The sequence below is a fragment of the Stegostoma tigrinum genome, chromosome 28, assembly GCF_030684315.1.
Source record: "Stegostoma tigrinum isolate sSteTig4 chromosome 28, sSteTig4.hap1, whole genome shotgun sequence".
Taxonomy (NCBI): Eukaryota; Metazoa; Chordata; class Chondrichthyes; order Orectolobiformes; family Stegostomatidae; genus Stegostoma; species Stegostoma tigrinum.
In genome coordinates, this window is record NC_081381.1 from 45,183,582 (window position 1) to 45,197,201 (window position 13,620).

At 40.7% G+C, this 13,620-nt stretch overlaps 1 protein-coding gene across 10 annotated transcripts in view; it reads left to right on the forward strand.

The window, feature by feature from the left end:
• hspg2 (heparan sulfate proteoglycan 2) overlaps nucleotides 1–13,620 on the forward strand; it is a 486,508-nt gene that overhangs the window by 234,892 nt on the left and 237,996 nt on the right. For all 10 annotated transcript variants that reach the window (XM_059655629.1, XM_059655631.1, XM_059655630.1 and 7 more), the window contains 2 exons: nucleotides 775–902; nucleotides 3,221–3,307. In XM_059655629.1, coding sequence (XP_059511612.1) covers nucleotides 775–902; nucleotides 3,221–3,307 — 215 coding nt within the window. The remainder of the gene's footprint in view (nucleotides 1–774; nucleotides 903–3,220; nucleotides 3,308–13,620) is intronic.

Consider the following 13,620-nt stretch of genomic DNA (forward strand, 5'->3'; position numbering starts at 1 on the left):
AATTGATGAAGCGGGAATGATATTTATACTACATACTTTCTACTGAAGGTACCTGTCCCCTTTTGCATTGAGGGAAATAATCCCCAAACAGGCTTGGTCGGCCTTAGGAGCATAAATCAGTGTTTAAAAGCTTGCAGTCTGGTAGTTCCTCAGATGTGATAGGGATCTCGGTCACGTAGGATGTTCTCTGTTGGTGATGTATTTGGTTTGGGAAGGAGGAAGACTGTACTATAGGCAGTAGAACTGATCGTTTTTAAGAAAGTGCCAAATAACTGCGGTAATTGTGATAATGTTATACCATAGGAGACCAGTGTGAATTAAGGAGATACCCTTACATTTTCAGACCTTTTATCGGGGCTGCGGTTCATTGAAGATCAATATCAATGTACCAGTTTTGAGAATTGATTAAATACTACAATTGATATTGATTTAAGCTACATTAGATTTTCACTTTCAATCTGCCATCCTATAATGGCTCGTATTACAATATCGAATCTGCTGTTGGTCAGCATTAGGGTAAGGCATCAGTGAAAATTAGCATCCTGTTTCAAAACCCAGTTGCCATCTTGATACGTCTTCCCTTGTCTTATGCAGATAGTTTTGTGTCGAGAAAGAGTGCATTTGCAAATCACCATTTGTTTGGGAATCCATGCTGCCCTGTGTTGCATGCATTGTCTGAATTGTCGCAGATTTTTATTTTCTTTTGTATTTTGTGCTCTGACCCTGGATGTTAGCAGCTGAAATTTAACCTTCCTTTCTCTTATGTGACTACAGAAGTGCCAACACGACACCAAGGGCCTCCGGTGTGAACGATGTGAGTCTGGTTTCTATGGCAATGCCAGAGGTGGAACTCCAAATGACTGTAAGCCTTGCCCTTGTCCAGGAACCACTCCCTCAAATCAGTGAGTTTCCTCTTTTTGTTTTGGAAACTAAAACATACTTTGCTACAATTTGCATTGTAAGAAGAATGCCATCTATTAAGAAAAACACTTGGACCCTTTCCCTTTCAGAGATTTTATTAGAAGTCCACTATTATTTAATGTAAATGCAACTGTTCATAGAATTACGGAATCCCGACAGGTCATTCGGCCCATCGAGCCCACACCAACCCTCTGAAGAGCATCCCACCCAGACCTAACCCCTGCTCTATCACAACATTTCCCACCCTGGACACTGCGGGCAATTTAGCATAACCAATCCACCTAACCTGCACATCTTTGGACTGTGGGAGGAGACCGGAGCACCCAGAGGAAACCTAAAGACATTGGCAGAAAATTCGAACTCCACACAGTCGCCTGAGGCTGGAATTGAACTCGGGTCTGTGGTGCTTTGAGGCATTGTTGCTAGCCACCGGACCAATGTGACACCCCAGCTTGCAAAAAAAAATGCTGCAATAATTTGATATTCAACCTTCGTAAGCAATTGTTAATAATTAACTATGCAATTTGGGAGAACAGCTTAAGCAGCTGTCTCTTCTTTGTGTCTTGGAATGATATTTATGAACGTGGGGCACACTCCTGCTCTGAGACTAGCCCTGTTCTGGTGTCATTGCTCATTATTCTCCCATTGCTGGTAACCATTCTGTTCCTTCAAGCCAAGCTTCCCAGGTATTCATCAGTTGCCTTTTATTTCAGAAGATAAAATGATTTGCATTTTGTTGAAGATGATCATGAATGCTAAACATTCTGCTTTCTTCCACCCACAATGAAGTAGCAGCATTCCACACAAGTTTTTTAATTGGGTTGCATAGACTACATTGACTTGTCAGTTTAAGATTTGATTTTTAAGAAAAGATCACAGGGAGAGAAAGAAAAATTAGAGGTTTTCTTTGGAAAAACAAGTGCCTAGCAGGAAACCTAATCAAGGCCTTTAAGAACATGAAAGGGCTTGATAAGGTAAGAATAACAAAGATGCTTCCATATGTAGAGGCGTTGAAACCCAGTCTAAGAGGAAGAAATCCACTCTAGAATTGAGGAGAAATGTGTTTAACTGCAGAGTGATTAGAATGTAGACTTCATGACTCAAACAAGAAATAGTTGAGATGAAAAAAGTAAATACAAAGGGGATGCGAAGTAAACACATGAGGAGAATGGAGTAGAAGGAGATACTGATGGTATTTGACGAAGAGGAATGGAAAGCGTCTCAAATGAAGCACAAACACTGACATTGACCATTTAGACTGAAAGGTCTGTTTCTGTGGTGTCCTCTCGATGGTAGATCACCTGAGGCAGCATCTATTATAGTAGAACAAACTCTGCCGTATGTCCTGACTCGGAGTGAATGTTGCTAGAAGTATAATATTTTGCTGAAACCAGGCAGTGTTTTACAATGCTAGAGATAGCAAGGCGTAGAGCTGGATGAACACAGCAGGCCGAGCAGGAAAGCTGATATTTCGGGTCAAGACCCTTCTTGAGAAATGGTCTTGCAATGTTTTTAAAAGTGTTTTACCGTGCAATTGTTTATTTTTTCCAACCTGTCTTTATAACGCAAAACCTCACCGATGTATATGGTGGTGACATAGTGCAGTTTTATTAAGAGCAGTATTTTTAGTAGGTGTGTTGAATCCACCTGTGAATAACACCCAGTATGTTGCTTTCAATCCAAAACAAAAATTACTCCAAGCTCGGTCATTGAGCTGCCGTGTGCTTACCATAAACTGAATTGCACGTTATTTTTGACTCATGATCAACCAATGATCTTGTTGCTGGGACAGACTTTTAGGTTGTTAAATGAGTTGTGACAAATCTTTGTAAAAGAGCACAGAAAAAAAAAATTGGCATGTTTAAATTGTTTTTCAAATACGGGTAGGGAAGTCCAAAACTGGAAGGCATATGTTTAAGGTGAGAGTAGAAAGATTCAAAAGGGACCTGAGGAGCAACTTTTTCATACAGAGGATAGTGCATATGTGGAACAAGCTGCCAGAGGAAATGGTAGAGGTGTTTACAATTACAACATTTAAAAGATGTTTGTACAGGTACATGGATAGGACAGATTTAGAGGGATATGGGCCAAATGCAGGCAGATGGGACTGGTTCAGTTTAGGAAACCTGGTCAGCATGGACGAGTTGGACTGAAGAGCTTGTTTCTGTGCAGTATGGCTCTGTAATTTGTCATTTGTATCACCAAGCTTAAGTAGCTGGTGCAGAAATTAATTTCAGGGATCTAGAAAGGGTCGGTGGTTGGCTTATGTCTATTTTCAATGCTTTAATTGTCCACTCAGGTTCTCCTCGACTTGTTTCCTGGGTGCAGACGGACAAGCAACTTGTGATCATTGCCCTAGCGGTTATGAAGGCAGAAACTGCGAAAGGTACAGTTCACCAAGACACTCCTGTGCCTTGGTTTATCATAGCCATTTTTACTGTATGTTATTACTTCCTGTGTGGGTACTCCAGTTAATTAACCCAAAGGCCCACTTACTTAATCCAGACAGAGTTGCTTCAGTGTGGTGTCATTTCCAAGAAACAACATCGATTCAGATGTCCTGATCCCTTCATCGGACCTTTTGTACCAAGATATGTTTCTATTTAGTTAGTGTTGTTTACTAAATGCCGCAAGTAAAATACCTAAACCTGGACTAACGTATACAATCTAGTTACTGTCCAGAGAAGTCTCAAGCTCCAGTGAAAGGGTTTGATTTAACTGAATTGATATAACAGGAATCCCTGACTCAACAGCGGGCTCCTTGCATTTTCACCAGCAGTTCTCTAACTACGAGGAGCTAACTGAATGTGGGATTTAATTTAAAAAGCAAAGAGCTACTTTTGGATTTTCAATAGAAACCTGCTTTCTTTGTTATGAATATCAGCATCAAAATCATAAAATGTCTTTTCGAAGAGTCGATCAGTGTTGATTCAACACACTGTAAGACTGTCCTGGTTCACCCAACTCCGACAGAGAAGGGATGGCGGACCCTTTTGCCTGAATGTGCAGCCCAGTGAGCATGAGATTGGTTCATTTCATGGTGGCTACGGTGACTCAGGATGAGTTCACAGTGAAACCCCTTTGTGCAGTGTGTCACTGCTGCCACCGATAACTTCCAGTGAAGAAAGCAAAGTAACATTGAAAATCTTTCCAAGGCAGCACTCCATTTTTTGTCAGGATAATGACACCACACGCCTCTGTTGAAGGCAGATAACTCACATGTAGCTTCTCCCAAACACTATACACTAGACTGAGCATGCAGGAGAATAACATAAAGAAGTTATCAACTACTGAAATGAGCTGAAAGCATAATGTAATTTTGTGCAGACAATAAACCAGTCATACAAGATACCCTTAATATAACCATTTGAAATTGTCTGTGCTCTTCAGTTGCCACTGCTCTTGGATTATTGAGTGTCGTTGACATGAAGCATATGATCACTGACCGGTAATGTAGCGCAGTAGATCAAAAGCATTTTTTTACAGAAATAAATCCCCACCAAGACAGGATCTTCTGCATGCTATATGTCTGGAGTCTAGGGAGAAGCCAAGATTTAAATTGTAAACCTTATTGGACTAGTCACTCAATTAATACCTCACTGTTTGAGGCAGAAGCTGGAAGGTAGAATGGCTGGCTGTTAAGCTGATTTTAACAGCCATTCGGAAATTCCCTGTTGTCATCCATTATCACCATTGGACATGTTTTGGGTTCATTGCCAAATCTGTTTGGTTTTTAGAAGGAAAACGGAATTCCTTCGGGCCGCTATGGAAGCCAGTGTCTGATCGTTAACAGATTCTTTGTCAGCCTCTGCAGGCTGCTGCTTCCTTTTGACCAACAGACTTTCAGCTTCTGTAAAAGGGGCTAATTGTAACAAGATACGTTGAGCCTTACTTACTGTGGAAAAGCCTTAGAGCTTTGCATGACTCAGTTGGAAGTTGGTGCTTTGTGTTATGGGGCTCCTATGTAGATGCAGGTTGATGATCTTCAGGTGCTTCTTGGTGGCTTGATCTCTCTGTGCCTGTACTGACAGCTTACTGTAGTGATGGTGATTACTGTACATTTTTGTCTCTTATGGTCCTTTCACAATGTCAAACATTGATTCATGGGAAGTAAGATATGTATCTGCTACTTGGTTTGACACGATTTCAAGAGTATAGCTTTTATTCTTCAGACTGGGTATGAATTAAGTTTAATTGTAAGCAATAAATAATGTGAGTACTGAAGTATTTGATCATTGGTAGGACAATGCAATAAAACAAAGCTTTAATGGCCTTCCAAATGATGGTTCATCATCTACTGAGTTGAAAGCAACAGTTGAGTGTCTGATGAGATTTGTCTTTATGGTTGAATATATCCATCCCACACTGTCTCTTGCAATGCCACAATCTGCTCCAATCCCGCAATCCAGTTAGTCTGCATCTGTCTCCAAAACAGTAGTGCTAATTATTTTCCTTTGATGTTTATTTGATTTTGCTGTCCATGTTACCAGTTCCACCTAAAACACATGAACAGGCAAAAGGGAAATTTCCATTGCTTTGTCGCACTGACACCAGGCATATTACGTAATCCCATTAAACAGCCGCTGAGAGAGCTTGGAAGAACTCCACCTACCTGTTTAATCTCATTTTTGGTCGATGTTTTGCTGGCATGTCAAAAGGGGGGTCGCCCTCAGCTGTTCCCTTCCACTGACGAACTTCCATGTATATCACAGCAATTCACGTGACAATTAAGAGCAACTCAATTCACTGATGTGTTTTATAAGCATACTTACATTCTGGAACTGTATGTTTGTTGGATCGGAAGTATTTTTCCCTCTTGAGTTCATGCTCAGACCAAAGTGGCGAGCAGAATTTCCCCAGCTCTGCCAAATGTAATCCTTTATCAAGTAGTTTGGTAAAGTGTCAGTTAGCTTGCATATACGGAGAGACCTGTTGTAAAAAAAAGGGTGTGGTACTGGTAGTCTCACTGAGAATAACCAGAAGATAACTGAAAAAGGAAGTAGAGCATTTACATTGGCTGTAGGCATTCTGAGGTTGGAGTTGAGTTGCCAAATAGGTATGCAACAATTTGGGGATGATTATCATTCATTCTAATGTTATGGCATATTCACTTCCTCAAATTAGATTCCTCAACTTAATAAGAACTTCTAGATTTAGAATCATATAGAACACAAATGGGCCATTCAGCCCATCATGAAAGAGCCATCTGCTTGGTTCCATTCCTCTGTAATAGGCCTGCAACTCTTTTCCCTTTCAAGTATTTATCTATTTTCAGTTGTGATTGAATTCTGCTTCCACTACTCTTTCAGACAATGTATTCCAGATCATAATGTTTAAAAAAAAATCTTCATCTTCTTCCTCTGGTTCTTTTTAGTACTTCTGTTGTGTCTATCTGATTACCAATCCTCCTGCTAATGTAAGAAGTTTCTCTTTAGTTACTCTATTGACTCCTTTGTGAATTTCAACACCTCTACCTTGCTTTAGGAGAACAACATAAGTTGATGTTGTTTATCTACATAATTGCTATTCCAGTAAATCTCCTCCCCTCACCCTCTCGAAGGACTTTGCATTCATCCTGCAGTATGGTGCTCAGATTTAGGTGCAGTAGTCTAATTGGGGATTACTTTTACAGAGGTTTTGTGTGCCTCTTCTAATTTTCTTCTGCACTGTAGAATTGTTCTTTGCAGCTATGTAATTTTGTAGGTGCAGCAATGAGTTTTGATTTGTTGAGCTTAAAAATTGCAATACACCGGAATTCCCTCAGTTTAATTGTCCTCTGTAAACCGGTGGTGCTGAGTTGTTATTGTGTAACTGGACGTGTTTGCAGGATTAACTACTGAAGGATTTTCGTCTTCCAGCTTTGCATTAGTAGATGTCAACCTGAGGAGTTGGGCATGGCCTCAGGTTAATGCCCCACCTGATTGATGGCATATCTGACCCTGTGGCACTCTCAATAATAAGCTAAAATTGTCAGCCATGATTAAGTGCTCAAGACTCCAGATTTAGACTTGAACCCTTGACCTACTGCTCGCAGGAGAGAGTGCTCCCCCCCCCGGCAAGTTTTGATTATCATGCTTATTCTATGCATATAGCTGAGGCACCTCACTAGGCAAAGTGGAGATATCTGTGGGCAAAAAAAAGTAGCATTGGTGTGGTGCTGTTGCGATTGAAGTCAACCCTACATCTCAATGTGGAAACAGTGTTTGAGCATTTGATAGAACAAGTTGTTTTTAAAAAGGTGGAGGAAAGATTTGAGGGAAGTTTCCTCAAAAAATTCAAAAATGACAAACCTGCAGTGAACTTGAAATTTTTTGCTGGGGATAAACATTTTCCTGTGGATGTTTAACCTGCACGTCGTGGTCTCCAGGCTCTCCTGTTCGGCTGGCCTGCTTCATACCTAAGTGGAGAGATCCCAGAGTGGCTCCATTTCAATTACTCAATTCCAGAATGATTATCCTCTTGGGCGACTTTGAAATTGTGCCCCTGCACCCCCAAATTGTGCAGCCCTCAAGTCAACCTACTGCAGGACACCCTTCCTATAATATGTCAGTGGAATGGCTCAGCAAGAATTGAGTTCCTACTGTAGGTTCCTACTTATTCTGATCTATCTGCTGACACTAGGTACATAGTGTTCCATTGTCTTACCATCTGGAAATCATAGAGTCTCTACAGTGTGGAAGCAGACCCTTTGGCCCAACAAGTCCACATGAACCCATCCCCCTGTTAGCTACCTAATCTCGGTATCACTGAGCACTATGGGCAATTTAGCATGGCCAATCCACCTAGCCTGTACATCTTTGAACTGTGGGAGGAAACCAGAGCACCCGGAGGAAACCCATGTAGAAGCTGGGAGAATGTGCAAGCTCCACATAAAGAGTTGCCCGAGAGTGGATTTGAATCTGGGTCGCTGGTTCTGTGAGGTAGCAGTGCTAACCACTGAGCCGTTGTGCCACCTTCTGTTGGCATCTTCCCATTTTTCCACAATAATTAATTGGCACACTTCATTGGGTAGTGGAAGAAATTTCATTTTTCTTCATATTTCATTAGATAAAGTTTCATTTTTCAAAAAATAATTTCATCGTTTCATTTGCTGATCTGAGTGAAGTGTTCCCACAAATCGCTGTAAAAGTCATTTGTGAAATTCAGGAATTTCTTTTCAAGTCCAGGGGTGAAAAATTTCAGTTGCAAATAAGGATTGGAGAAGTTGGAAGGAAGAAGGCTAAGAGGAGATCTAACAGAACTCTTCAAAAGTATAAGGGGGCTGGATACAACAGACATGAGAAACTGTTCTCTCTCATAAAAGAATCATAAGCGAAAGGATTCAGATAGGGTCTGGAACACTGTGGAAATGGGGTAGAATCAGGTTCAGCTGACACTAAAGTGGGCACGAGATAATTATTTCATTAGAAATAAAATGCAGAGTGTTTGTCGGGGGGGGGTGGGGGGGGGGGAGTCAGGAGAATGGCACTGACCTGTAATGCTTATTCAGAGAGTCAGTGCAGACCCAACAGGCCAAACAGCCACCATCTGCTGTGTAACAGTTCTGTGGTTCTGTGCGGTCAAATAATAAAAAGACGAATTCCATCGATTGTAACTCATCATTTGAATACTCTAGCTCTGCCGTTATTGCATCCAGCTGTGTAATGTATGTTTCCGATTTGGTTTTACTGCTGTGCCTGGGGTGTTTTCTCAGAGGTTTTTACACCGTGTGAAATGAAAACGTACTTTACAGCTGTCCTGCGCTGAGGAGATAATTTGAACCACTGAACAGAACTTGACTTGTTTGCACTATTAACAGACTCCTTTTGTTCTTGACCCTTTATTGTCAGTTTAATCCTTGCCACAGCTGGCATCTCCAATTTGTTAATTTAGCTTCACCTAAATCATCTAGAAAATGGGCTCTCTCTTGAAGACCTCAGTTATTATGCAGCAGGTAACAGGAGAATGTTCAGGCAGTTTCCATTTAGACCATGTAAGCTGATCATATCCGTTGAATTGCTTAAGCTCACTGCAATGATTCACTTTTGAAGTAATTTCTATTCAAATTGGATGGCCAGCTCTACTGTCAGTGGCATACTGATAATATCATTGAACTAGTAATCCTGTGGCCCAGGCTAATGCAGGGGAACAAGTTCAAATCCCCTCATGGCAGTAGGTGGAATTCAAATTCAGTTAAACAAACCTGGAATAGGAAACTAACCATAATTTTATCATTGTTTATCATAAAAACTAGGGGTCTGTACATGTTTCTTAATGGAGGACAATCTGCCATCCCTACTAGTTTTCTTTGCACATGACTCATAGCAATGGAGCTGTCATTTACTGCCATCTAAAATGGCTCAGAAAGTCACTCAGTTCAATGTTGAATGTTGGGAAACCTTGAGGCCCCCATTCTCTCAATGTTAGGATGGTACTTCCTTTTAATTCCAGGTCATGAGTGTGTAATTTGTGCTGTTTGACCAGGTTTGCTGCCTTTTAAGTGTTGCACTTTCTGACAAAGAGCTCAGTTTGCTTTCCAACTTATGACATCTACAGTAAAGTTCAGGGTGAGAATTTGCTTCTGGACTGCGAGTTATTTTCCTTTTTGAGGATTGTACTGAGATGAGGTGCAAGTGAATACAGACTTTGGTGCAAGGATAATAATTGACCTTCATGTACAGGCTAGACTTGGGACCTTTGCTTTAATCACTGCCTAATCTAGCTCTTCTGCTACGCTTCTACTGCTAACTAACCTGTGCACTAACGTGGGGGTACCATGTTGGCTATTTGTTGGTCAGGGCTTGCAAACCTTGCAGTTTGTTGCATAAAGCCTTTCCACACTGACACACAAGTACTGTACATACATGAGAAAATCTACTAGGCTGAAATAAGCCTATTGTTGTGAGCAATAGAGCCTTCAGCACACAGTCTTTGTGCTTCAGTAAAATAGTCCAAAACAAAAAGTCTAAAATGAAACCAACCTAAACTAACCAACTAGCTGTCAATCTGAGGCCAAATAATCATATTCAATGTAAATTTTTCTTTAAAAAAGGAAAAGGTGTTTTTGTTTGCTGACCAAGACCTTTTAATCCTTTAAGAAGAAATCTAACAGAATTCTGCAAAGTTGGGATTCAGACGGTAAAGCTGGAGTCCCAAGAGGAGCTGATTCCAGGTGAATGTGAGAAGAATGGTTTCAGAAATTTGACTAGCAATGTTACAGAACCTGGTCTGAGCAGGAAACATATGCCCAGTAACTCCACTGGTTTAGCAGAAACTTCAGGCAATGCTTCCAGCACAGCTGCAGTTACTGTGCCAACAATTCTGCCAGCCAAGACCACCACAAAACGGAGGAGATATAATCTCAGGCACCTGATGAAAACATCTCTAATTGGCTTCAACAGAAGGCTAACCATGTTAGAGGACACAGGTTTGGACCTTAAAGATGGCTTGAAACATTTACAGAAAAGGCAAGACAACTTAAGCTTGCAGTTGAAGAACCTCACCCATATGTTGTCAGCCCCTCCCAAAGACAAACTGATCTCTGACTTGCAGTGGAAGTATACAGATGTTGATGACAAGTTGACTGCTTTGCAAGTAAGGCTGGAGATTCTTATTGATGGTTTTGCAGCGTTGGCTGAGGAGATCTCTGAGCTAAAGAAAAGGAGGATTTCGCTCACCAACAGTGATCAACCAGACCCCATTGTAGCCACCACTAGTCCTCCTGCAAAGCCATTGACAAAACACACCAGAACTAAATTAAAAGTGAAGCCAACATCTGATGGAAACCACAACAACAAAACCTCAAGTTTTGTTTCCAAAAGACCTTCTGTTAAAAAACCCAGTCTCCCCACACCAAGCAGAATGAAGAGCAAAATATCGCGCTTTCACAGAAAAGCAGCTGCCACCATTGCCTCTCTCACAGCTGTACAAAGATATGTCAGATCCACAGCTGCTCCTCTGCGATCTACAAGCAAAGTCCAGGTGAAGAAGAAAGTTAGAGTGTCTATTAAAAGTAATGGGCATAAAAATTCAGCTGTGTTTGGTAAAGACCAAGCTGCTGTTAAACAGATCCCCACAACAGCTATAGCTGCAGTAACAATTATGCCTGCAGTATCCCTTGAACTAGCCTCACCTACCACACTGTATTCCAACATAACTGTGGTCACCATAGAGCCCAAGACATTGACAACCCAGCCCATTCCCACAGCTGTGCTGGAGAAACCCACAAAATCACACTTACCAGCATTGAGAACGAAAGTAAAACCTAGTTACATAGACATGGTAAATAATGCAACGATCCCAGTTAGGATCAAGGGTAAAATAAACTCTGGTAATAAAACCGTTGCCAAGTCTAAAAGTAAAACCAAACCTGGTAAAAATGGAACTGGGCAGTCTGAGCATAAATCGAAACCTGGTACAAAAACATCAACACAAACTCAAGTTAAAGCAAAACATGGTAGAAAAGGAACAACGAAACTCCTTACTACAACCGTAAAACCCTCAGTGACAGCAACACAGAATAGAGTTAGATCTCAAAAGCATAAAATCAAAAGCCCACCATCAACAAATAGTACTAATACATCCATCCACGGGACAAAAAAGACATTGGTTAAATCAAGGGCTACTACATTGTCTGAAGTGACAGCACAGCCTAAACCTGTGGGCACAGTGAGAGAACTGCCAAAATTGGTGTTTGCCAGGAAGTTTCCTGAAAAGGCAGAGACCCTGTTGACACTTAGCACACCACTCCCAGCAATTGCGTCTGCCCAGAAAAGACCTGAAAGTCAAGCAATGAGTGGATCACAGACTCGAAACTGTGATGACAATAATGCCCCCAGAAGGAAACTAGCAGAGGGTAGAAGGAGAAAGACAAAGAAGGCAACTGCTCTAGACATCCTGCGAGTACTGCGAGGAGAGCAACGACACTCTTCCAACTCACATCGCAAAAACAAGGACCTACCACTCTATATAACTCTGGGTCGCCTAGCCATACCAATAAAAATTATCCCAGATTGATGATCTTCTCTGCTGGCATTCAGAGTTCACTCAACATAAAAGGCATGAAGACATTTCCATCTAATAGCTGGTTTTGTGCATGAGAATCCTAGTTGTTTAAATATAAGATGGAAATTCACTTAGAGGTTTTCAAGATTCTTTTGCACTTACTGTATAAAACAGTGTACAAACATTTATCAGAAGTTTTGAAGGTATTATGCAATGTAGTTTGCAAAAGTAAATGTAACTCATTTCAAACATCAATGAGGTGCAAGTAACTACCTCGATACAAGCAATACACTTGGTTTCCTTTCATTTGTTCTGCAATAATCTGTACAGAAACCCGTCTGCTGTAGTAATTTATTGAATTCCACAAATTAGTCTCTTTTTGGTTCAAATACTGATTGACTGTGCCCAAAGAAAATGGGCATCAAATTTTACCTCCACATGTATCTAGGTTGTTTTTAGTAGACTGCTTGTGATTTACCTGCCGAAGGATTATACGTCATTCATTTTGTTTGCGTGTTTGTCTTGTTGCATTGCATACTCCATGTCCCTTAGACCAATTAAATCCAGAAGTCAATTAGCTGCATTTATGTGTTCAGATTTACAGTGTGTGCAAGTAAGAACCTCCAAGGTGAAAATCCTAAGGTGAAAAAAGATCTGAAGTTCAAATCTGTTAACTATTCTGATTTTGGATGAGTCTGGACTCAACAACTGGTTCAATTTGTTTCTCTTAATATCAGTCATTTCCATACATCCTCAATACCGTTTTGACAAATGTTTGCATTGCCAAAAAGTTAATGAAACCTAATAATATTACATATTGCTGTGTGTAATGTTTGAAATAAAATCTTGAATGCAGCACTGAGTACAGATTATAAAGCAAATATATTTTGAATTAATGATTTTTTTGAAATTATCACCCCAAAGAAACAATTTTTTAACTTTTCTTGTTCTCCCTGTGTCAGTTTATGTAGTGCATGGCCCTGTATTCATGCAAAGAGAATGTAAGGTGGATAATGAAAATCTCTTCAGGCTCTGTGCCACTTAATCTTGTGGTAACACATCAACCGGATGCTCTCCCCAGCGCCCACAAAAACCAAAATACTGCACATCCTGCAAATCTGAAATGGAAGCAGAAAATGCTCAAGATAGTCTGCCTGTCTGGCAGTATCTGTGGAGAGAGAAAGTAACTAAATGTTTCTGGTTTGAGATCTTCCACTAGAACCCGTTATAGAGAAGGCAGTCTTCTGGGATTTCACAACTGTTTATTTCTTATCTGTCAATTATCTATGAGAAGATAAGGATGTTGGTTAGTTTAGTTGGCTAGCTGGCTGGTTTGTAATGAAGTGTGTCACCAACAGTGTGGGTTCGATTTCTGCACTGGCTGAGGCTACCATGAAAGATTGTCCTTCTCAACCTCTCCCTTGTCTGAGGTATGGTTACCCTCAGGTTAAACCTCTACCTCGCTCTCTAATGAGAGATTAGCCCTATAATTTGGTAAGACTATAGAGACTTAACTTTTTTTGAATAAGTGAAGCATTGCCTATGTCATTTCAAACAGGTTCAAACTGTTAGGTTAAATAGGGGTATATTTCCCTGCATCTCTGACCTTAGAGATGAAAAACTGACCAGAATAAAGTGGAGAATAGCAGGTTATATTTACATCCAAGCATACTAATCCGAAGCAGTGATAGGCCATTCAGCATTTGAGCCTGTCCT